The sequence below is a fragment of the Balaenoptera acutorostrata genome, chromosome 11, assembly GCF_949987535.1.
Source record: "Balaenoptera acutorostrata chromosome 11, mBalAcu1.1, whole genome shotgun sequence".
NCBI classification, from domain to species: domain Eukaryota; kingdom Metazoa; phylum Chordata; class Mammalia; order Artiodactyla; family Balaenopteridae; genus Balaenoptera; species Balaenoptera acutorostrata.
This window is the reverse complement of record NC_080074.1, coordinates 96,142,129-96,168,050: the sequence shown is the minus strand read 5'-3', so window position 1 is coordinate 96,168,050 and position 25,922 is coordinate 96,142,129. Positions and strand designations below refer to the sequence as shown.

At 45.1% G+C, this 25,922-nt stretch overlaps 1 protein-coding gene and 1 pseudogene across 1 annotated transcript in view; one reads left to right on the top strand and one right to left on the bottom strand.

The window, feature by feature from the left end:
• Positions 1-25,922, bottom strand: part of GRIN2B (glutamate ionotropic receptor NMDA type subunit 2B) — a 345,756-nt gene that overhangs the window by 47,621 nt on the left and 272,213 nt on the right. Inside the window, exons 5-7 of the mRNA XM_007196043.2 lie at positions 2,714-2,916; positions 1,803-1,974; positions 1,157-1,310 (exon numbers count right to left, since the gene is read on the bottom strand). Of these exons, the coding sequence (XP_007196105.2) occupies positions 1,157-1,310; positions 1,803-1,974; positions 2,714-2,916 (529 nt within the window). The remainder of the gene's footprint in view (positions 1-1,156; positions 1,311-1,802; positions 1,975-2,713; positions 2,917-25,922) is intronic.
• On the top strand, positions 14,074-14,472 carry LOC130709301 (40S ribosomal protein S15a-like; annotated as a pseudogene).

The window sequence follows — 25,922 nt, the reverse complement described above, 5'->3', positions numbered from 1 at the left end:
TTATGAACAGAGGGCCTCTGAAGGCAAAAGTCTGTGCTCTTCCATTTTATATCACATCTTAGTCTCGGCCCACTGCACTGTTTCCTGATTTTAGGAGTCGAGCTCTGAAATGCCCCCATGTGTACTAAAACACAGGCTGCAAGGGCTGCCACATCTGGGCTTTAATCCTGGATCTGCTCCTTACTAGCTGAGAGATGGCTGGAAAATTGCATAACCTAGGATTCAGTTTCCTAAGCCATAAACTGGGTATTATAGTAGTGTCAATTAAGTAATATAATCAAAGTTTGTACAACGATGCCTGGGCCTTCACATAGCAAGTGTTCAATTAAAAAAAGTGCTGGTATCCTTTAGAGAGACTGTGACCGGTCCAAGGGCTTTCAGCTTGTTTATGACCAAACCAGCTTCCTATCTCCTAGCCCAGTGGTCTGGTTTTCAAGGTGACATTTTCTTTTCCAATCCCTTGCTCTCACAGCCCCTGCCAAAAATATGGGGTATGAGCTCACAAAAGACCTCATCTAATTGAAATCTTGGCCTCATCTCACCCAGTCTTACATCATATGGAAGGCTTTGACACATAAGTAATGCTGGAGAGTGAGGTACAGGTTCTATGGGGAAGGATGGGGTCGGTGGGTGGGAGAATCAGAGCAGCTTTATCTGGCAAAGCCTCCAAAAATTCATGTGAAAACAGAAAACCTTTTTTTTTTGGTAGCACTGAGCTCCACTCTTGAAGCTTATTTGAAACAAACAGGTATTTGAATGATATCCAGAATTAGACATTATTAAGGCAGGAAGCAGCTTCAGAGATCAGCTAGTCGAAATGCCTTATTCTATGGCTGAGGAGACTGGGTCCCAGGATGGAGCAAGTTTGTTCAAGGTCAAACGCAGGAGTGAGACTCAAGTAGGACCCCTGGTTACCGGTTCTGTACTGTTTTCTTACCGGGTACCATGCCTTCCTATTTTTGAGGGTATTCTGCAGTTTTCATGTTGGAGAATGATCAATTCTGAGGTCCCCAAAATGAAATCCCTGGCTGAGGGAAGCTCCTGAAAAATCAGCTCCTGGCTGAGAGAGCCTGGCCACGAGCTCCTGCACCTGTTCCTCATTCCCTCTATCTGTCCCTGTGTCCATATCCTTCATGCCTGCAAGCCCATCACTCACCTAGGAAGGCAGAAGGTGAGACGGTCCCATTGCTGCGTGACACCATGACACTGATGCCAGTCTCTATGAAGGGCACGGAGAAGTCGACCACCTCCGACCGCTCCTCGTTGATGGTCAGCGACCCCACTGCCATGTAGGCCCTCTTCATGACCACCTGGGGAGAAAGACGCAAGGCTCCAGTTAGGGCATCCAGGAAGGCAAGGGGCCACCATGCAGAAAATATTTGGGGCCCTAAAGTGCTTTCCTTTGTATAGTGGGAACAGTACATTTCATTTATAGCCTTCCCTCGGTATCCGCGGGGGATTGGTTCCTGGACCCGCTGTGGATACCAACACCTGAGGACGCTTAAGTCCCAAAGTCAGGCCTTCTTATCCGCGGATTCCACCAACTGAAGATTGTAGACACAGTACAGGATCTGCGGTTGGCTGAATCCACAGATGCAAAACCCACAGGTAAGGAGGGCCGACCATATATTTATTGAGAAAAATCTGCTCATAAATGGACCACATAGTTCAAACCCATGTCGTTCAAGAGTCAGCTGTACTATTTTATATTTTCTAAAATTTATAAAATGAGCGTTTTTAAAATATTTAAATGAAACAAAATAAATGAAACACGGAAATGGCCCTTAATTCCTGACACTTACCTCTCCAATCATACCATTCCAGGTTCCATTGATTTTCTTCCCATGCTTGCCATTGGTAACCAGATAAAGATCATAGGTGAACTTCACAGATTTAGAAATTTTCTTAAGGATGTCAATACAGAACCCCTTGCAGCATTTTTTGATGTAACCTGGCTCCTCATCTGTTTTATTTCTAACCAGGTAAAGAAACAAAAAACAAAAACAAGGCTTTTATACAAGAGGCAAAATATTACCCTTGCCAACCACAAAGCAGGCCCTCCTTCACAGCTCAGCACAGTTTATGTCAGGCCCGGGTGAGGACATAAATCAGACCACAGAACTGCAATAATCTCATCACCTCATCATATTGGACCATGTTTTCTCATAATTTTAAATGCTCCTTTGAAGTATAATATATATCAGGAAAGTGCACATATCCTAAGGGTTCAGCTGGATGAATTTTCATACACTGAACCCACCCATTTAGCCAGAAAACCCAAATTCAGATACAGAAGAGTTACCAGCACCTTAGAGGCCTCTTGTTCTCCCTTCCAGGCCCTTCCTACCCTCACCAAAAAGAACCATTATCCTGACTTCTATCAGCATAGATTAATTTTATCTATTTCCAAAAATGTTTCTAAAGACATGCTGGCCTCAGATAACATCTTTCAACACCAATGTAAACTTAAATCTCCACGAACTTGAGGTCCTGGTCACTGAGACCACGCAAGGCCCCAGAAACGATAACATAGTTAGCAGTAATTCTCCCGGGTCATGATCCGGACAGAACCAGATGCCAGACCACAGGGCTGCCAGAAACTCCACTGCTCAACAGTAACGAAATTCAGACATGGTGCCCAATTCATTCTGTGCCGCGGATCCCAGCCAGGTGCTGACAGCTGGGGCAAATCTGACTTTCCCAGGCCACGTACTCAGAGATGATGCGCTTTTGGCAGGGCACCGTGTTCCTCATGCAAGTTCCACTCAGAGGGTCCACGCTTTCCACAATGACGAACGGGGCCTCCTCCAGCGTTACGATGCTCAGATGGTCGTCCTCCTGCTCTTCCGTCTCAGGACACATTCGGGGCCACACGTAGTACTTCATCTGCAGGGACTTGTCTTTCCACTTCCCCACCTGCACAGGGATAAACAAGGACTCAGAAACCACTGGCGGAGACAGAGCCGCTTCTCCTGGCATCCCCTGGGAAGCTGTTAAACGAAGTCCAAAGATGCAGGCATTGTCCACAATAGAGACGAATCCTCCTTAGACCACATGCTCAGGATGAGACTACTGTGTCCAAATCTAAGAAAGGTAGGCTCTTCATCTACTCACCCACTTACCAAACATGTGCCCGGCACTCTGCTAAACCTCGTGGCTTAAAGAAGCATCTTTCTGCCCTTTTGTCAAGTTCACACTGAGTGAAGGAGTCAGAAATGTAAGCAAATGTTTACAGCACCGTGTGGTAAGTGCTAAAACTGAAGCCTGTCCCAGTGCTGGGAGGAGGCCAGAGCTTCCTGCCTTGAGTGCCTATTGGTGTTTTCTCCTTAACCGTAACAAGGAGCAGGACGGTGAGAGCAGCAAATAGCTTTGGAAAGGTCAACAGAGCGACTGGAGCAAATGAGCCAGAGGATGTGCTTTGGCTTGTGCCAGAGGTCTAGTGGGAAGCCACGTGGAGAACTGGGTGCATGTGAATTGGAATAAAATGGTGAGTCAGGATGAAAGAATAGAGCACAGCTGGGCTGGGGAAGGGAGTGTGGTCGAGGGGGTGATGAACGTCACAGGTCAGCGCGGATACGCACCTGCTGGGCTGGGTGGGCGCCCCGGGGGGGGGGTGGGGATCAGAGTGGTCTCTCTGTGAGCTGCCACACGTGGCCACATGGGCTGTGTGCCTCCACTTCACGTACTCCAGTGTGAAAGGCGGGCGCCCCTGGCATCACGCACGCGGTGGCCCTGCTGCCAGTCATCGCGAGAAATGTGTGGGTTCCCTTCTTTTTTAAAAGAGCCATTCGTTCCTGTTTTTATAATAGAATCTGCACGCCTTGTTGGTAGGTTCTTGCTCTCACCCTGTCATTGAGTTTATTGAAGAAAGAGGGAACGCCTTTTAACTTTCTATAACCAAACATCTTCAGTTATCACCAGGAATTAGAGATGGCAAGTTCCTGCATTTTCTTTCCTCTATGCAGCGAAACAAATTAGTAGCACAGGTGAGGCACCAGGACTACGAAACGACTTAATTTATGAACTACGAAAACCAACAAGGAGCAACAAATGGGCAGTATGTCATAAATTTTCAAGCAAATGGCTTAGATTTCCGTATTAGTACAAAACCAAAATTCACTCCTTTGCTACTGCTTTTGTCTACTCCTAAGTTTCTACCTAGTGCCTCCCTTGGTGTGGTTTATACCTCCCCCCAACCTGTTTGGTAGGTGTTGCCTACTTCCATGCCCAAATTAGGCCTGTACAGCCACTGCCTTTGTTCCCGTGCGTCACTGTAACACGGGCAGGGGCTCGGTGGCCTGGGCTCTTTCGTTTGGCATTAACCCTGATGCTAGTTTTCTTCCAAGTGTGTAGCCATATGTCACTTCTGTGCTCGGAATTATGCACTGAAGCAGACATTTGCTTCCCTTTACATGTATAGTCTCTTCCGTACTGTTGGTCCTGATTTTGGTACAAGTCTATTTTTCTTCACATTACTAAGACTACTCATTTCTAAAACAAAAATGTCCAAATAGCTCCCCAGCCATGTGGAGATCTTAATGTCTTCTGCCTGTGATTTGGGGGAGGTGGGGCTTGGGGAAGGGAAGACCCAGCCGTGGGAGCCCATGACATTGGGTCATGTCCATCTCCAAGCGGCCCTAGTTACCCCAGTGGCCAAACTGATATTTTCTGCATGTTCCATTATGTGAAAAGGACTGGGAAGCCCTAAGGTACCTATTTTTATTTTTTTCACTGCTATCATGTTCCCCCAGTAGTCTCTCTGAGTTTTTTTCTTTAATCCAAATGTATGCTCTTCCATCTTTACTCCTACTAGCTTAGCCCAGTGGTCCAGCAGCCCATCTTGGGATTACTGCAGGCAACTTCAAACTTCACATAAGGTTTCCCCTAGAGTCCACTGTGTACACTGCTGCCAGATGGCTCTTCTTAAAACATCATTTCATCATACAATTTCTATTCAAAAATTTCAACAACTTCCCACCACCCTCAGGACTGTGTCCAAACTTCTCACCTAGATGGTCAAGATTTGTGCATTGAGCCTAATCTACCTTGATACAGTTAACTTCACTATTTTGAAACACGCATCCTTTATTAAAGTTGGAAAAGGAAGCTGTCAGTTTTGGAAGTCAACATAGGTTAATCAGGAACAGGTTTCAACAAGCTGGCTGTATTTTCTTCTCTGATAGTCTCACTATATCTGTGAAACAAAAATGCTGCAGACATAGCATGTTGGCAAAGTTTTTTCATGAAACTTGTGAACAAGAGGGAATATAATATAGATCCTTGTATACTTGATAGATTTGAAAGGAGTCTAAAATCCATATCCAAAAAAAAAAATAAAAAGATTGTTTAACGAATTAATGCCAACACAGAAAAAGGTCTCTAGTGACATGTCGGGGACTCTGTTTTTAGAAGTGGCCTGTGTAGTGTTTCAGAAAACAAAACAGAAGTCATGCTCACCAAACTGCAGATAACACAAACTAGAAAGGATAGACGACATACTGCAATGCAGAATCAAGGTTGGAAGCCATATGAATTCACTGGAATAATGGACTGAACGAAATAAAATTCAACAGTATTTATACTTAATGTCTAGCATTTAGATTTTTTTAAAGCAACTGCACAATACTGAAAAGGAGATATTTCAAGGAACAGCAGTCTACACAAGGTATTGCAATGACAAATGGTATATTTACAAATTTACGGCGTCTAGCTCACTGAGGGAGGGGAGGGTATGCATGATCCCACCCCGCTCTGTGTTCATCATACCACAGCTGGAAAGCTTGGTTCTGATCCTATAATCCTATGATCAACTGATTTTTATTTACTATCTCATCCTCATTTCCCCAGCAATAATCTGTTCATGAGGTCTCCTCCAGCACTCTTTATTAACTTCCTGTCAAGATAGCTGGATCACATTCTTGCTTTACTTCGAAGAAATGCAACCAACATCAACTGCACATCAGTTCTGTGCCAGGCACTGGGCTGTGTGCTAGAGAAAACAATACCAGGCAACATTTACTAAGGGCTTAGTATGTGCTAAGCACCAAACACATCCAGGAATCTCACGCATCGTCAGAGTGAGGCTGTTATTTAATGTCTCATTTTGCAGGTGTGAACAGAGGGGTCTGATGACTTGCTTGTGGTCTCAAGGTAAGTGAGCACAGTGTCTGGATCTGAAGCTGACCAGTCTGGCTCCAGAGCTTGGGCTCCCACCCACCATCCTGCATTGATTCTCAGATAATAATGAAGGAGTAAGACACGGTCCCTGTCCTCCAAGGACAGTCCCCTGGGGAAAGACACTGTCTATTGATTGACAGTAATATCAAGTCAGGCTTTGGTAATTACCCTAATAAAAGGTCTAAAGAGGGCTTCCCTGGTGGCGCAGTGGTTAAGAATCCGCCTGCCAATGCAGGGGACACGGGTTTGATCCCTGGTCCGGGAAGATCCCACGTGCCACGGAGCAACTAAGCCCGTGAGCCACAACTACTGAGCCCACGTGCCGCAACTACTGAAGTCCTGTGCCTAGAGCCTGTGCTCCACAACAAGAGAAGCCACCACAATGAGAAGCCCCTGCTCGCCGCAACTAGAGAAAGCCTGCGCGCAGCAAAAAAGACCCAACACAGCTAAAAATAATAAATAAATAAATAAAGAGATTAAAAAAAAAATGTCTAAAGAATTACTCGGATTCAGAGTAGAAGTGACTGTTTCTCAAAGGGTCAGGGAAAAGCTTGACTGGGACTCTTTTTTAAGCTGGGCCTTGAAATGGAAGTGATAGCTCAGGAGGTGAAGAGTGGTTTATCTGCTGAGGCAAGAGCAAAGTTGCAGAGTCCTGCAGCTGCTGCATGGAAAGACCAAGGATGGTCCTTCACGTGTGGGGAGAACCGGTCTAGCTTAGTTCTCTTCCTTAGAGACCTGCTCCCTCCAGCCAGAAGATCTCTGTTACTCTTGACAGCCAGCTAGATTGTATAAATCTGTTCCCAACTCCTTGTTCGACGGCTTCAGGTTGGTAGTTTGAAACTGGTCGTGGGCACCATGAAATCAGGGCTGCCTCTGCCCAGCCCTGCCCCCAGCAGTTAAACATTTACCAGATCACCACTGCCCAGAATAACCAAATCATTATTTCATGCTCTTTACTCCCTTATTTCGTGACTTTTTAGATGTCTTGTCTCCTAAACGAAATTCTTTTTTTGTGATTCATTTTTTATCCTTTTAATATATGTGGGATAGTAAGTTGTTTTTTTTTTTTTTTTGCCTCACCCCAAGGCATGTGGGATCTTAGTTTCCCGACCAGGGATCGAACCCACGCCCCCTGCATTGGGACCACAGAATCTTAACCCCTGGATTGCCAGGGAAGTCCTTCCTAAATTAAATTCTGAATATGTCTCTAAGTATTTCTGTGACTGCAGACAAATATCTATAATTCTCTGAGCCTCAGTTTCCACATCTGTAAAATAGGGAGTGATTGCTAAGGTGTCTTCTACATAATTTCATGATCTTTAGGACACAGGCTCCCGACTACATTTCCATCTGATGAGAGCCCAGTAAAAAGGTGTTCTTAGTGGTTATTTCCTAAAGGGAGGGAAGTATCTGATCTGATTCTACAAAAGATTAGCTTGTCTTAAAGTCTTGATTCTTTGTTTTTTGAGGAATTTTTTTGAGGAAAGCCCTTAGTAGAGCCTCTTTGGGCGTCAAAGGTTATTTTCCCCAAGTCAAATCATCCATCTTCAAGGATGATTACAGTGAGAAAGAAAGTTAACAAATTCCTTCAGGACTGAAAGGAGAAACAGGTTTGAAAAAACCCCAACACAACTCAGCTATGAATATCAGATTTGCAATGCCACTACACAGTGCTTATGTTAAAGAATGTGTTTAGTTACCACAAATTAATTACTTCAACTTCTTGTGAAGCAAGACAGTTAGAAATAAGTAAACAACTAAAATTAAATAAAATAGGGGCTATTTATGTGGAAGAACAAGGCATATTTCAAGCAATTCTTATTTTAAGGGGGAAAAAGTATGGTGAAAGTATTAAAAATGGGAAAGTTTGTAAAGGTAAATAGAGAAAGAGAAGCCTGAGATTCCGAAAGGAAAAATCTTGAATTCTTTTCTAGGGTGTCTGAACTGGTGTTAGTATATCATAGTGGATATGCAGAGTAGGAGGAAATGAGGTTAACAGGAAATATTTCAGGAAAAATCCAGTGAGAAAAACTGAATGAAAAATTTATAGTCGAGAGTAAAATATGTTCAGGAGGAAGAAAAAACCCTTAAGAAATAATGAAGAAAATGTCTGTAAAGCACTCTGAATTCCTCAGAGGAAAGCGCTAAACAAACATCTCCAGAAGCACATTTAACAACAACATCTGTCTGTAAAAAATGCAGTTCCCTGCCACACTAAGATTTCAGAAGATCTCTTGAGACCTGAAATCATCTTTCTCAAGAAAAAAAAAAATCTCTGATTAGTTTTCTCAGGAAAACATGGAGTCATTTTGAGGGTTTCTGGTTGCTTCTCTCAGTACAAGCTGAACACCTGTTCAGCTGGGGATTTCTCCTCAGAAGGAAGTCTATCTCACAAACCTACAGCGTGTTACTCCATAAGCTTTCCCTTAGGAAAATTCTAGAAGCAATCTGTGGTGATGGGAGACGTCAAAGTCTTCCTTCGGCTAACAGATTTCCTCCACCGCCGGCAGTGAAGCTGGCACGCAACAGCACGCTGGGACACACAGGGGCGGCACTCCTTCTGGAAGCCCCCGAATCTGTCCCCTTGGTGAGCGTGTCCTCGGGGAGAAGGAGAGGAGCCCAGGCAGGGCATGGCTCCTGTGAAGGCCACCGTAGTCCTTGCCCAGACAGCAGAGGGCATCGCTCTCCCCGGGCAGCCTCTCTCATCTGCAGGCAAAGTCATCTCTCAAGATGCTGGAATGAAAGCCCTTAGTAGAGCCTCTTTAGGCATCAAAGGTTATTTTCCCCAAGTCAAAGCACTGTTGTTTCTTGCTGGAGATGACATCTGGATCTAACACTAAACACTTGCTGCTTATTTGACGCCTTCGTCTGACTGTTAGAACGCAAAATTGAAAACTACATGTAATTTCCCTGAGCAAGCCGAAGGGACCAGCAGTCTCTGCCAGGCAGCCCTGATCTGCACCCCATCCCGTCCCAAAGTGGCGTCAAGCAGGCAGCTGTCATGTGTGGGGCATGCCCCGGGGCAGGCCTGAGACTCCTAATAGAACAGAAATCTGAGGAGAGCAGGGCACTCCTATTTCTCCTCCCCCAAAGCTACACATCTCAGCCCTGAGGATTTTCAAAGGTTAAGTGTCTGATAATACTTCATTTTGTTCAATCTTTATGTTTCTGCATCCATCCCTCCCCTCCATTCCTCATAAGCAAGTAAATATTCTGGTGTATGACCATCCACTCTCTATTCATACAAAATACATCTGTGAGTACGTATGTATGTATGTATGTATGACACCAGGTCATAGTATGTGTGTCTCTGCAAACGTGCTTTTCCCACTTAATTATACATCATGGGCTTCCTTCCAACTCAGTAGATGGCAGACTTGAGTCCTTTTAATAGCTGCATAGTACTTCCTAATAATGAATTCATCCTAATTTATTCAGTCATATCCCTATTGATAAACATTTAGGATGTTCCCCCCAAATTTAACAAAAAAGCATACTCTTGAATACATATCTTGGTATTTCCAAAGCATCAATTACCAATAATAAAAAAGTAGAATGAAAGGATATTTGTGTTTTCAAATGTGCTTGATGTTGCCAGACTACTTTATCAAAGGTTTAGAGTAACTGAAATTCCCATCAGCAAAGCACAAGAATGCGCCTTACTCACATTCTCACCAGCACTAGGTTGTTACCCCTATTAAAAGTTCGCCAATCTGAAGAATAAAAAATGGTATCTAATTGCTCTAATTTTCATCTCCTTGACTCACGGTAAACCAGAGCACCCTTGCACGTCTGTTAGACATTTTGATTTCTTTCTTTTACCCTCTAGTCACACCCTTCACCCATTTTCTGTTGCGTTGTCGGTCTTTCCTATCTACTTGTAGGGAGTTCCTGGTATAGTATGATAGTAACCCTTTATCTGTCAGATGTGCTTGAAATATTTTTCTACTCTAAGATTTGTCTTCTGACTGTTTCTGATATTTTTTTATGCACAAGATTTTACTTTTACTTCTTTCTGTCAAAGTAAAATATGTCTCTTTTTATACAGAACGCTTGATTTCCCACCCTTACTTGAAAAAAAAGATCTATCCCACTCTCATAGCATTCCTTATTTTAATGTTTGGCAGTGTTATTTACAATACTAATTTAAACGTAGAGCTAGGAATAAACACTAGAAAATCTAAGGTTATACAATGAAATGTGTGTGTTATAAACCTTGACAATGGAAAATAAAATAGCATGTACTAAGAGTCAGGGAATGGGAAGAAGTATAAAAGTACTAAATTTGTTTTAGATGTGTCTCTAGAGTATAGCAATGTGGTTGGCTTTTGCTCTGTAAACCAACCTGAAAGTCTTTTTGTCTTAATACCTAAATTTTGCTCATTTATATTAATTGATGTGATGTATTTGGCTTTGTCTCTGTAATATTTTGGTCTTTACTACTATTTATTTATTTATTTTTAAGGATAGTTGATTTACAATATTGTGTCCATTTTCAAGTGTACAGCTAAGTAACTCAGTTGGTTTTTCTTAGATTATATTCCATTATAGGTTATTACAAGATGCTGAATATAACTCCCTGTGCTATACAGTGAATCCTTGTTGCTCATCTATTTTATGTAGAGTAGTCTGTATCTGTTCATCCCATACCCCTTATTTGTCCCTTCTTCCCTCCCTCTCCCCTTTGGTAACCATAAGTTTGTTTTCTATGTCTTCCCACAGTGTTCTTTGTTCTTACTCTTTGCACGGAGCTTTGTCTACGCTATGTGTGGTCGACGTGCAGCTTCGTTTTCTGGGCTGCACGGTCTTCTCTCCATCAGCCCCTCCCATGTTTCTCAAGTGCTCTGCATCCTTCGCAGCCCTCCTCAGGCCTCAGCACCACCACGATGCCGTGCTTGTCCATCCCCAGCCAGAGAAGAAGCTCTATGTTTGATCTTCCGTAATCATTTTGTGGGTCAACTGCTCCCTTGGGCTATTACATTAAAATCTCTGTCTCTGAATGTGACTTTAAGCACTCGAGGGCAGAGACTATATTATTGACCTCTTTCTGTCCCTGTACGGGCTTGAAACAAGTGTGTTCTCGGTAAATTATTCACTGATGTGTCACTGGGGGACAAATACTTCATATACCCTCAGAAAGCCTCCAGCGCTAGATATCAGTCCAGTGCTCGTCCACGGAAAGGCTGTAGTAGGTAAGGGCCGCCTCACACACTGCCTCTCTCAATTCTGCCTCTAGATTACAGAGTGCCCCGGGCGGACTCAGTTCCACGTGGACGGCTGTACGTGCGACGGCACATCTGCTGCGCTCCTTCCCCTAATCACGTGCACACTCAGTGATGTCTAGATTTGCAAAGCTAGCGTTTTGAAAAATGTGTTAGAAAATAATTTCCATATTCAAATTTGATCCGTGCTGCCTTGACCCTTTACTGCCTTGACACGTACTAAGCTGGGGGCCGGTGGCTCTGGGCACACATGCCGAAGGGAGACCCACCCAGCCACTCTTGCCTGGCACCTGTGTGGGTCTCCCAGTGGCACTGAGATGTCAGTTGTCATCTCAGGCCTCATCTGCTATCCCTGGCTGACCCCTGCCCCTCCGAGAGAGCCCGGGGCTCCCTGGGGGTTGTGCAGATCCACTGCTACCACTGCCCACGGCCCCCTGTGTGGTCCCTGTTCTCCACGGTTCCTCCCTCCATCTCTCCTGCTCTGGAGAGTGAAGGAATGGAGAAGTGGCGAGCTGGGATAGAATCTGGGGCCGGGAATGGAAGGTGCTGATTCCCTTCGGCACCAGAGAACAGCTGTGGTCATCGCAGATAACACCACGAGCAGAGATGCGATAATATTAGAGTAACCGTGTGTATTCTGGGTCAGGCCCTGTGCCAGGCACTTCACGCAGAGTGATGGCATTCCGTTGTCACTAGCTCCCAAATAGGCGGGTACTGTGATGCCCATAGTAGAGGCACAGAAACCGAGGCTCGTTGAGGGTCCAGGACGTCATCCCTGATCTGTTTGACTCTGGAAGTCTGTGTTTCTTGCACTGTGCCATGTTGCCAAGAGAATATTTCTGACCTCTTTACTCCTCGCCTGCCGTGATCCGAGAGAAGAGGGTCTGCTGCAGCTCCACAGCCTCCCTGCAGTCACCTAAGCCTCCCAGAAGCTGGGACTGACGGTTGTGTCTAAAGACTTTACAGCAAGTGTCACCTGGAGTCCATGGAGGGTGGGGGGCACAGGCAGGATGGTAGCAGTAGGAGGCAGGGCACAGACAAGCTGTGTGACCTTTGGTGAGTTATTTCACCTCTGGGCCTGGCACGCAGTAGTTTTATGCAAGCAGTATTTGCTATTTTTTCTCCTCCTCCTTCCCCTCCTTGCTGTTACTGTTACTCCTACTACCAACAACAGCAACTCTCAGTGTGCCTACTTTCCTCCCAGAACCAACTCCAACTTCTCAAACTCTTAACGCGATCTGTTTCAAAATGTCAGACTAAACTCCATGCCATTCTTCCAGTTCCATGCAATATTTTCATTCAGGCGCAAATAAAAACAGAGATCACGAGAGTAAAATTGCTACAACCCTTCAAGATTTACCAAAGGCCTTGAACCCAACGAATGCCACCGAGCCAGGTGTTCCTCTCCCATAAAACCCTCCCTGGGGCAAGATGGCTAGTTTAGAAAGCGTAGTAATTCTTTTAGGTCAGAGCATATTGTAAATAGTTTGCTCAACAGGCTCAACTAAGCTGAAAGATTCAACATGTTTTCCTGGAGTATCTGATGCCTTCCTGGCCCGAGGGTTTGAAACCTCCCAAGCCATCTCCCCATCCTTGGACAGCAACCCTCGGAGTTCATTCTGGGACTCAGACGGGATCAGTTACTGAGAGCGGAGCCCCATCTACCTTGTCCTCTGATCCAATTTTTTCCAGAAAAGGCCCTCTTCTGGAACATCAAGACTGAGTCCTGAACCATCTCCTCTGGGACATGTGGGACCAGGCAGAGACCTCTGGAACTAAACAGCACCAAGTCAGGTCCCACCTCCTCTGAGTCAACTGCCTCCTGTATCATGGGGCTCTAGACATGTGTGCAATACGCCCAAGGCTTAGGTTGCTCCAGAACCCAGCTCGGCAGGGCTGGGATGCTGACTGACTGCCTGACTTGACTGATGGATGCGGGTGGTGTTACAACCTGCTTCGGGGCACCGGGCTACAGGCTTTAGTCACGGACATCGCTCCTCATCAAGTTCCCTTCTCATTGCTACCTTTATCCTCTGATTGCAAACTGGAAGGATAGAGCACAAGTGCACAATGCCTGAAGGTTCTGAATGTGACTTCCTGGATTGGAGCCCTGGCTTGGCAAGGTCTTCACTGGTATTTACATACGTATGCGTGACTGTATGCATGCACGCACGTATGGATGTGTGCATTCATACATTCACTCACTCCACTACTTCATTCTAATTTGTCATCTTAGTTAAATGCAGGGCTTTGAGTCAGAAAGGCCTAAATTGAGTCCTGGCTTTGGTTGTGTGTGACTCGGCAGGGGCTACCTAACCTTTTAAGTTCTGGGTTGTGGATGAGACCGCTATTCTGTCTACCAACCAGCCATCCTCTGCCTGACCCCCTAACTCACTCTCTCCCCCACCCCTCTTGCTTAGCTCGGTCTCTCCTTTTGTGAACTGCCCCTTCCTCGATTCCAACCACATGGTCCTCTGAGAATGACCATGTTATTAAATCTCCCAGTTCATCCTCTGACCCAGCTACAGCTGAGGGGAGGGCACCTGACCGGTTGGGTCAAATCCTTGGGATTTTTGGCCTTAGGAACGAAGAGTGTTAAGTCAGTCTTTCCCCAGTAGCACAAGCTATCATCTGTAAAAATCAGAAGCTCTTTCCGCCATCTTTCCGTGCCGCCATAGTGGTGCCCATGAATGTCCTGGCTGATGATGCTCTCACGAGTATCAACAATGCCGGAAAGAGAGGCAAATGACAGGTTCTTATTAGGCCGTGCTCCAAAGTCACTGTCAGGTTTCTAACTGTGACGATGAAGCATGGTTACATTGGCGAATTTGAAATCATCGATGATCACAGGGCAGGGAAAATTGTTGTGAACCTCACAGGCAGGCTAAATAAGTGTGGAGTGCCCAACTCTAGATTTGATATGCCACTCAAAGATCTAGAAAAATGGCAGAATAAACTGCTCCCATCCCATCAGTCTGGTTTCATTGTACTGATAACCTCATCTGGCATCATGGACGATGAAGAAGCAAGATGAAAACACACAGGAAGGAAAATCCTTGGATTCTTTTTCTAGCATGTATGTAATACATACATGCAAATAAAATGCCTCAGAGGGGTGAAAAAAAAAAACCCAGAAGCTGTGGGCCACCATGTTTCACACCCTAGGAGAAAACTGGCCAATGGAGAGAGAAGAACGAAGCCAGTGGCCAGAGGAAAGCACATCCCAGTGAGAGAGTGAGCAAGGTGCCTGAGAGGATCAGTGTTCTGGAGGCTCAGCTATGTTCCCATCGTGGGTTCTGGAGAGACAATCCAGTATCCTTATAATAAATTTGCCTTTTGCTTAAGTTCATTCAAGTTGGATATTTATTCTTTATCATCAAAACGGTCCTCATAATGCACTGTTTATCTCATCTATAAAAGGCAATAGATAATAACTACAACTATCTTCATGAGGTTTTGATGAAAATTAAATGAAATAATGTATCTAAAATGCTTTTGCAAGATGCCCGGAACTTGGTGCGCACTGAGTAAATGATGCTGCTGGTGGCTGGTGTTTATCACCAACTTTCTGTGAACATCTCAGGGGCCAGGAAGTAGGTTGCGTCACCAGTGACAGGCAGATCCCACCGCCATTCCTAAATAAGCACCCCCTGCATGGGATCAAGAAGAAGCAGGAGGCTTCCCCTCAAGTTCTCAGGTTCTGGGGTGTAGGCAGGGCCAATCAGCAGAGTTCCTGTTGTCAAGTCCCACAGTGACTTGTGGCTGCATCCCCTTCTGGCCCCCAGGCCTTGGGGAGGTGGGGAAGGGTTACCTGGACAATCACAGGGTCTCCACTTGCAACCAGTCTCACTTGGCAGGTCCAAAGTATACCAAAGTATCTCTTACCCACTGGCCCACATGCTACACTCTGCTGCCAGGTCCCGTTATTTCCATTCCCTCCATCTCCTTTTCTACTCTCCATGGCCCCCTTCCACAAATCCTTTTCCAGGATTAAGAGCTTATAACAAGAAGGCTCTTATAAGATCCTTATATAGAGGTTTCAAAAGCCAAGCAAGTGGTAGGAACAACATCTGAATCCAGACATTCTAATACCAGAGTCTTTGCTTTTAGCCACTCCTCTATGTTGCCTCAAATATTGGATAAGACACATAAGAATCGTATCAGGCATGTAGTAATGATGCTCAGTAAATGGTACTGATCCAGAATAGCCCGCCCGCCCTGTTCTCCTTAGGCAGCCCATGTGCCTCGGGCCCGCCATAGTATCAGATGTCCTAGAGGCCCAGAGCAGCAGCAGGACAAAAGACACTAAGTGGAAGCAGTGCCACCACCCCGAAAGCACCAGCTCGTTGTGCGAGACCTCTGGAAGCCAGAGGTGATTATACTGCTCTTCAAATAATGCTTTACTGAACCGCTCCCTGCTTGCTCTGCCCTTGGCCTCCTGATGAGTTTCATTACATCGTCCATCATGATCTTTCCCTTAATTTATTTATTTTTGGCTGCGTTGGGTCTTCGTTGCTGTGCATGGGCTTTCTCTCGTTGCAGAGAGCGGGGGCTACTCTTCGTTGTGGTGCGCGGGCTTCTCATTGCGGTGGCTTCTCCTGTTGCAGAGCACGGGCTCTAGGCACGCGGGCTTCAGCAGTCGCGTCGTGTGGGCTCAGAAGTTGTGGCTCGCGGGCTCTAGAGCATAGGCTCAGTAGTTGTGGCGCATGGGCTTAGTTGCTCCGCAGCATGGGGAATCTTCCCAGACCAGGGCTCGAACCCGTGTCCCCTGCATTGGCAGGTGGATTCTTAACCACTGCGCCAACAGGGAAGTCCCCTCTCTGAATTTTAAATGTATTTAATATTTAAAGACAAGGTTATTTGAAAATATGCAAGAATCTACCCATAAATGTTAGATACATAAGGCTAGCACCTGTATCAAGTACATCTCAGGACACTAAGAAAAATGAAGCAAATGTTGCACACTGAGTGAACCCACCAAACAAGCAAAATCGGGTTCTCGTGCAAATCTTCAGGAGCCAGAAAAAATGCCCAGGACTGAAGCAGGACCCTATCAGGTGAGGTTGCGGAGAGCTGCTTTCAGCACTGTGGGGTGCTCGAACATGAGAGCCAAAAGGAAAGTAATGGGAGGGATTCTGGAAAAGGAACACATTGCATAAGTGTAACGACAATGTTTTCCAGACCACAAATCTGAATGTAAACTCTGATGATTATGAATGTGTTTTCAGGGACAATGAAACAGCATAGCTGACAGCGTGATCACCCAGGAAATCCAAGGCATAAGGTTGTGAATATATATGAAAAGAAACAAGGCACAAACATTGATAAGGCACATAAAAATAACTGAGGCAATAAGGGAACACAAATAGAAGAGATCAAGGTCATTGAAAATGCATTAAAGTTTAAAAAGACTAGACCACAGATAAAAGAAAAAATCGTGAAGATGTGTGTCCAAGAAGGTCCCTTGTAGCATTCATAGAACAGAGGGCCCACACGTCACTAAGGCCACGTGCAAAAGAGGAATAAATTCCTAATAAGAACACTCTTAAGACCGTCCAGGGTCTACCACCCCTCCTTAGCCAGAAAAGGTCCATTTTCTGGACAGGCATACACTTATTAAGTATGAAGAAAATATTTTTCCAGAATATTCTGGACTACGCTATCCCAAACTAGGATATCTAAAGTCATTCCTTTTCTCACTGAAGTGCCTTCTCCCAGCCTTGCAGGGTGGAAATGGCAGGAAAGGATCTCAGTCTGGCCTCCATTCTCAGATATTCTATCGCTTGCCTGGATTTCTGGATTACTCCTAGCTGGTCCCTGGCCCCCTCCAGTCTTATCTCCCTCCAGTTCATCCTCTTCCTGGCCCCAGGTTTCTTAAAATACAGATCTGACCCCATCCCGACTCTTCTCAAAGCCTGTCAGTGTCTCCTCATTCACCTACAGAAAAGTACCCAACCTCCTTGGGAGAGGACACATTTGTTCCCCATACCTTCCCTTTATCTTTCCCGCTCCTACCCACCCTCCCTCCCTCTCCCTCTCTCTCTCTCTGTCTTTCTTGCCTTCCTGCTTTCTTTTTGGGTTATCTCTTCAGATTTCCTAGCCTTTCACTCTGATAATAGCACACTACTCTCTTTCTTACCCAATGCCTTCACTCATGCTGTAATTCTCTATTTTAAACGCTTGCTCTTCTGGATGAAACCCACTCGCCCCTCAGGATTCAGCTCATATGGTTTCAAGAAGCCTTTTCTCACCACACCCCCAGGCTGGGTTAAGGGGTTAGGTATCCCTCTTTGGTACTCCCCAAATACCCTGTGCAAATCTCCGTCACTGAACTTGCCATACGACACTATATTTAATTGCTTGTGTGTCTGGTCTGCTCCAGTAGACTATGAGTTCCTCAATGGCAGAGACTAAATATTATTTCTTTTTTCCCAAATGCTCAGCATAGAGAATAGTACCACAATGGGCACTCAGTATTACTAGGTTAGTTGAATAAATGAATGAACGGGATTTCAAAAGGAGAATCTGGTCTTGGCAGCTAATAACGGCTAACTGTGATTCTACTACTAATACTAACTAATATTTATTGAGCATTTTACTATGTGTTAGGAACTGTGCTAAGCAATGAACGTGGATTATCAAATTTAATTCTCACTGTAGTCTTATAAGGTGTATATTATTTTTTACACCCATTTACGGTAGTTTATTATATTAGTAGTACCCAATGAATCACATGTCTCAGTAGCCATGCCCTTGTGACTCGCTTTGACCAAAAGGACAGCAAAAAATGTGACACATGTAGAGACTTGATGATTGACAGTGCAAAGGGCCTTGCCTTCTTGGCATGTTGCTGACAACTCTGAAAAAACTTGGGCCAGCCTCCCTGAGGATGAGCAAACCTGCAGGATAAGGTCCAGCTGATAGCCAGTAGCAACAGTTAGACACACGAGTGAGGCCATTATGGATTACCCACCCTTGGCTGGGCCACCGGATGACTACATCAGGTGAGTGTTCCCATGTGAAACCAACCCAAGGACCACCCAGCTTATCCCAACTCAAACTGTCCCAAAGAATAACGAGTAATAAAATGGTAGTTGTTTCAGGTCACTAGGTTTTGGGGTTGTTGTTACATAGCAGAGGTTAACTGAAGTATGTCCACCTCGGGAAAAGGCTCTGTGTAGCTAGCAAAACCGATGAAGAAGATAGAAGCAAGAAGAAAGACACATGGAGATAGATAGAATTAAAAGACAAAATAGCACAAAGTCCTTTAGAGCGCTTTAATATAAATAAGTACAGTGCTGACGTAAGTCCTTCTTAATTGTAGTACTGTTGAAATAGTGCTAAACCTAGAGATGGAAATCCTGGATTTCAGGCCCAGCCCTACTCCTGACAAGTCCTGGGAATGTGACAAATCGCTTAACCTCTTGGACTCTGTTTCTTTATCAGCAATATGGGAAGTTACGTATATATGTTTACAGGTATATTCTACTTCTGCTAATCTCACAGGGCTGGTAGAAGAATCCAATGTATATAACAAATTGTCCAAATGTAAGTATTAATGTTGTTGAATTAGTTAATAACTATGACTAGCAATTTACCCACGAACCAACAAAAGCCGGTGGGACAGTGAGGGAAATTCGGAAGTTAAACAGTCATCATGTTTCCATGTATCAAATAATACTTCTCTAATAGGTATTTCAACACCTTTCATATCAGTGGTATCTTACCGTTTTCTTGTAGAAGGTGTTCTTGGGATATCTCGTATAACTCTTTTCCTTTTCTCCCCAGTGTTTATAATCTAGTTTTACGTCATCCACTGAAGGCCAGGGGGATACCTGGTCTCAAAGTAAGAGCACTGGACCAGAAGTGTGGACACTTGCTCGGCCTCTGGCTCTAAGCAGCTGTGGGAACTTGGCCCTTACTTTCCTGAGCCTGAATCTCTATCTGTAAAATATGAGGGTGACAACATTTACCAAAACTCCCCCAAAGGGGTTCAAGAACGACAAATGTGATAATGTGTGTGGAAATGTCTTGAAACTGACTATTCCCTGCACAAAGTCAAGGCGGTATCAAGCAGAAAATACCCTTGATGTTTAAAGGTATTAATTTATTTAGAGGTATTTAAATGGAGGATATGCCAGACACTGGCCTAAGTGGTAGGTCTTGCAAGGGAAAAATGGGGAAACTGACCTTTTGAGATGCGAGGTCATTTGCCTGTGGTCACATAATAATTAATAAATGGCTGAATTGGATTCAAATCCTTGTCTGCCTCCCACTAAAGCTTGGGCCTCTTGTATAGTTCTAGGCAGCCTCCAAATGAAAACTCCTCAGCCCCTAGGAAAGCAAAATTATTGGCCGGGTTGTTTACCATTAAATGGGGTCACCAGCTTGCAGCTAAAGAAACAGATGATGAAAAAAGTGCTGGGGGAGAAAAGGCCTGTTTACAAACACAGCTTAATTAATTAGTCAACTCAGACAAGGCAGAGGAGGCGGGTTTCCAGATGCCTGACACGGAGGATTAGTTAGCAGACAGGCACCAGTCCCTGGCCCTTGATTTCTGTCCAAAGCACATGGTGGGGTTAAACGACTAAATTGCCTCAGTGCCCCTCACCTAACTCAACTAAAGCCACTTGACTGGAAAAAAAAAAAGCCACCTCATTGAGAATGACAACTGAATTGAAAAGGCTCCACCAACTAAAAGCTTCAAGTGCAATCCAGAAAAAAAAAGTAGTTTCCAGTGTTTCTAATTCAATTTACAAAGGGTCAGAATAAAAGTAAAGTGATGAAAAAAAAAAAAAAAAGTAAAGTGATGTTAGGTTGTACCCCACTAGCACGTGGAAATTCCAAATCTGTACCTACTCAGGTAAATAAAATGGAAACCCTCTAATTCCTAGCAGGCAAAGCCACCAGCTTCACTGCCGCTGTCTTCATGGTTGCAATGGAAGTGTGTTTGGGAAAAGCCAAAGCATGCAGACCACTGCTTCCATTTTCTAATTCATTTTGCTTCTTTAAAGGATAAAGGATTATTTAGGAAAGAGAGATTTACTGTACTCACCTGAGTTATGGTAAATATAAAGTACAATCATCCCTTGATCTCCACGGGGTATTGGTTCCAGGACTGTGCCCCCCGCCCCCAAGGTACCAAAATCCAGGAATGCTCAGATGCTCAAGTCCCTTATATAAAATAACATAGTACAGTCAGCACTCATATCCTCGGATATGGAAGGCCAACTGTATGTGTGAAATCTTTCGGGATCACGACAAAATGGGGTTGGACCAGCCTAAGGGAATAAATAATATGGAGTCAATATTAAATGAAATGTGTACTGTTCCAGCTCTAGTGTGACTTTACGAGTCAAAGTCACTTTCCAGGAATGGGTCCTTCTCTGCTTCCACAGTTAACATTTCCTAGGGGTTCTACAAGCGCTCCTAATTCATTGTTTATGTTTTTGTCAGTGAATTTCCATGTATTCTGCAGTTGTTTGGGACTTGTCCTCTGCCCAATTAAGCAGAGGAAGTTAATGAGGTATGCAGTGACTTCGTGCCCCCCAGCAAATAGAATACAAAGTGCACAGGGAGAAGTCAGTGAAGGGTCAGGGCAAAGAGTCAAGGGAGGCTTGAGGGTAAGGTCTGCGCAGAGGCTGGAGGGACAGAGAGGCCAGGTGAGACTCCACATTTGTGGCGGAGGCGGGGGGGGAACTAAACAAAGACTCCTAGATCTGGAAGTGGTCTAGACAGATTCAGTCATTTTTCAACCACGCTGTATATTACAATCACCTGTAAAGCTATCAAAATGCTGATTCCTGGGTCCTGTCCCCACCCCCAGTCTTGGAATTGCAGGATGTAGTCTAAACAACAGTATTATAAAAAAAATCTCCCCAGGTGATTCTCCTGGGCAGCAGGATGGAGGACCACTCATCTATGGTGACCTCTTCATTTTACTAAAGGGGAAATGAGGGAAAAAATATGGGGAAGCAAAAGAGAGAGCCACTGGGGGCCAATGGTGGTAGGTGACATTTCACTGAGTTGCCCTGAGCAGCTTCGCTCTGGCTTTATGCGGAAGGAATTTCTCACGGCCCGGCATCCTTTGCCTTGTCAGGCTGTCGCACTTGGGCCCATTCGCAGATTCCTTTGTTAACATGAAGTGAGGCTGCGGGGATTTAGACCAGTGGTGCTCAAAGTGTGGTCCCCACACCAGCCCCATCAGCATCACTTGGGAGCTTGTTAGAAATGCACGTTCCCAGGCTTCACTCCAGACCCTGTGAATCGGCAACTGTGGGAGTAGGACCCAGAAATCTGGGTTTTAACACACCTGAGGCACACTGAAGTTTGAGAACCACTGGTTTAGACCATCGTTTTTCAAACTTGGGTCTTTAGAGGCAGGAAGTAGAGTGGGTGGGCATGGTACTAAGAGGTTCATGAGGACACTGGCCACTGCAACTGAGGATGAAGGATGGGGTTTTCTTCTAAGGAATCAAGGACCACAGGGTAAAACTCATCCCCGTCCACAATGAGGATTTTAATATTTACCATGTGTCACCTGCCTGGCTACAGCCAACTGGTGGAAATAAAGTGCCTTTTCTTCCCTCGAAGAGATGTGAGGCCAAACTGATACATTCCTGCTTTGATAAAGTTCCATCTTTGCCTACGATAGGGGTTATTTCAGAACCCTACCTGGTCTTAAGTTTAATATTTCTATTTCAACTCTTGATTATGTCTCATAATAGATAAGAAAATTCACATAATAGCAAAAAAAAAAATCAACATTTTCCTTGCTTGCAGAACGTATTCACGACTCACACCCAGCGACACAAGCACCCTCCCCCAAACCCTCCCCCACTTGTTTCTCATTCTCCCTTGGCTCTGGGCCCTTCTCATCGCCTACCACACAGCTGTTGACAAGAGGAATATGCTGAGATGATGGAAGAGCCGGGCCACAGCAGATAATCCATTTATGGATAACAAAAAATGTGTGTCACACTTCGCTGACCATGTCAGTTCTGAGCTGCTGTACATACAGGAGAGATCCTTCATTCCCAAGATGGATTTCAAAGCAAAATGAAAAACCCGTATGATTTGGCCATGTTCCTACTCATGTTTTAACTCGTCCTAGAATAAAAGGTAGAGAGACGCTCTCTGACCAACAACTCTTTATTGATCACGTGGGTCGTGCTAGGCTCTGTGTGAGACTCCCTGCCGGGGACACAGAAGGCACTGACACAGACTCTGCTTTCCAGAAGCTCATAGTCGTGCCTCGGTATCCACTGGGAATTGGTTCCAGGACCAGCCAAGGATACCATATCTATGAATGCTCAAGTCCCAGAGTTGGTCCTCTGTATCTGTGGGTTCCACATCCACGGATTCAACCAACCCCAGCTGGTTGGATTCAATCCTGGTTGAATCTGAGGATGCAGAAGCCGTAGACACAGAGGGCTGACTGTATAATAAAATGGAGAGGAAAGAAATACACATACTGAAAACCGTCCTACAACATCTGGTGGATTGGCTATGGTGGGCTAACTGCTGTAACAAATAGCCTGTGAAATGTGTTATAAGTCCAACACAATAGAATTTTATTTCAAGTTCATGTAACTGCACTGAGGTGGCCAGGGCAGCCTCCTCCATGTAGTTATGTGGGGACCCAGGCCAGCGGAGACTTCCACCTTCAACACGAGGCGTCCAAGGCCCCCATGGAGGTGTTTCCATTCCAGCTGGACAGAGACAGGAGGAGTGTAGCTGAGCTTGTGTGGGAGGATTTTACGGCACCCATCACTCCTGCTCACGTTGCATTGTCTAGCCGTCAGTCATACGGCCACGCCTAATTGTAAGAGAAGCTGGAAAACAGAGTCCAGCTGGAAACCCCAAGGCGAAGCACAAACACATTTTGGTAAAAAGCTACAGCTTCTGCCATGGTTGGAGGGTGTGTGAGGCTCAGTGGGGAGGGAGATTGGTAATAGCTTTCTCTATATATGTTGGTCTTGTTTGATTGTTTCCCATTATCGAGTTTTACTTTTGTAATTTTTGAAGATCCCGTTATCTGTACTTACGGCTACTTCCTTGATCTTCCTAGAGCGCTAGGGAATATTAGACAGTACGGTCCACTCCAGGGATGAGTGTTATTGGGAGGAGAAACTGAGCAAGAGAGGGGTAGCAACATTCAAATGATGCTACTTTGACGTCTTTCTGTCCAGCCTTTTAGCCAGTAATTCACTGCTTAATGCCAATGCATGAAAACCACTTTAGTGTTGGCACTGACAAGGAAGTGATGGATTTCATTCAGATGCCTGGGCCAAGAGAGGTCCAGTAAGGCAGGACACCGAATGAATGTTTGTTCTGGGGTCTGATGGGATATGAATGCTGAAAGGAGATTTAAAAATACAGAGTATAGAGGAATATGAGAAAAAAAAATCTCTTCACATGGAGAAAAGCAGGATGGTGAAACAGTCTGCAGTACTAAAGAGGGATTGGAAAAGGAGAGAGGGCCATTTGCATTTTTTCCTGTTGTCTGCAAAGAAGGGAAATCAATAGACCCTCCTTAAGAGCTCCCTCTGGGCAAAGAACAGATACCTATCTCATTCCCCGCCCCCCCCACCCCCGCCACTACCCTGCCAGCACTTTCCCAGACACCATTTTATTAGTTCAGGGTACTGGGAGAAACAGAGGAAGATGGAAAAGCAGCACACATCTGGATTTACAGCCCCCCTGCTGCTTGTCTGCAAAGATAATTATCTAATTGGAATTAACAGACACTCAGCGTCTGTTGGAAACAACAGACGTAAGTAGTCATCAAAAGGTTGAGTGTGAGCACAGAAGGATTGGCAAATATGTGAACCCGGCCTCTTTAACTCGGTGCCCTGAATCTAGCCGTCTGCTTGCTTTAAGTAAGACATTCTGCTTCACGTAGACAGTCAGTGGCAGGGAGGAAAGGAGTATGTGTTAGCTGTCCCGTGCATTATGCTGGGAAAGGTATTTTACACCTCTGGCATCTGATGGTGGAAACACAAGCTCAGGAAAAACTTTCATATATTGATAGCTGTAATTAGAATACAGGTTTTTGTTCTTTAACCCATTCATTCATTCATTCATTCACTCAACAAATATATACCACTCAGGAGACAGGCACTCGTCTAGCTGCTGGGGATAAAGGTGAACAATCCAGTCCCTGGCCTCCAGAAGTTTACATTTCAGTGAGGAAGAAAGACAGTTGGCAAATACATAATAAAATGTCAGCTGGAGAGAACTGCTATCAGGAAAATTCAATGTGGGAAAGAGGATGGCATGCGGTGGGGCTTAGACAGGGTGGTCAGGGTGGTCTTCTCCAAAGAGGTGGCGTTTGAGCAGACGCCCGAACGAAGTGAGGCTCCTGGGAACACCTGAAGGAGGAGGATTTCAGGCAGAAGAGCGCAAGGGCAAAGGTCCTGCAATGGCACCTTCCTTGGAGTGTTTAAGGGACAGCCAGTCGGCCAGTATGGCAGGGGCCGGGGAATCCAAGGGAAGGGTGGCAGGCAATGAGTCTGGAGGGGTCGGGGGCAGATAGACCAGGTAATGAGGCTTTGGATGATCTGTGTTTGATGAGAAGCTGTTGCAGGTTTGTGAGCAAATCACTGACACGAACCGTTATGTTTTGAAAGTACTGCTTTGGCTGTTATGTTGAGAATTGACTATGGGCAGCAAGAGAAGATACAGAAGTCAAGTAAGGAGATGATAGTGACTTTGACCATGGTGGTGGTAATAGAGGGAGTGTGAGTTGGTTAGTTTCAGGAAGATAGATATGTTTGGAAGATAGAGATGACAGGAGTTGCTGACAAATTTGATATTGGATGGAGAGAAAGATAACTGTGAGGTTTGGGGCCTGGGCCATGGGTGAACGGTGATGCCATCGACTGAGACCCCGTACAGAAGCGTGATTAGGCTGCAGCCAATGCAGACGTGGACGCCAGGAGGACTGAGATTAATACCCAGTTCTGCTATATATGAGCCATGTGACCTCAGGAAGTTCTCTCTGTACCTCTCTCTGTATCTCAGTCTTTCCTCTGTGTAATGGGGATGTTAAAAATACTGACCACATAGGGTTGTTATACAGATGAAATAAGTTAATACCTGTAAAGCACCTAGAACAGAGTCTGGAGTATAGGAAGCTCTCAGTAAATATACTGGCTATGATGAGAAGCATGGAGAGTGGGAAGCAGACTCATAGAAAAAAATCAAGAGGTTGATTTGGGACAGGTAAGTTTGAGTCCCCTCTCAGACATCCCAGTAGAAATGTCAGTGAGCAAGTAGGCATAAGAGTTTGAGTTCAGGTGAGAGTTCCAGACTGGAGATATAAATTTGGGAGATATCCACACATAGAAGACTTTGCAGGTCAAGGGGTTGGAGAGTATAAGCTTGCCCTTCCCAAGCAAACACAGACCATGGACTGTAGCCACCAGGGAGAACAGTATGGAGGTTCCTTAAAAAACTAAAAACAGAGTTACCATATGATCCTGCAATCCCACTCCTGGGCATATATCTGCAGAAAACTTT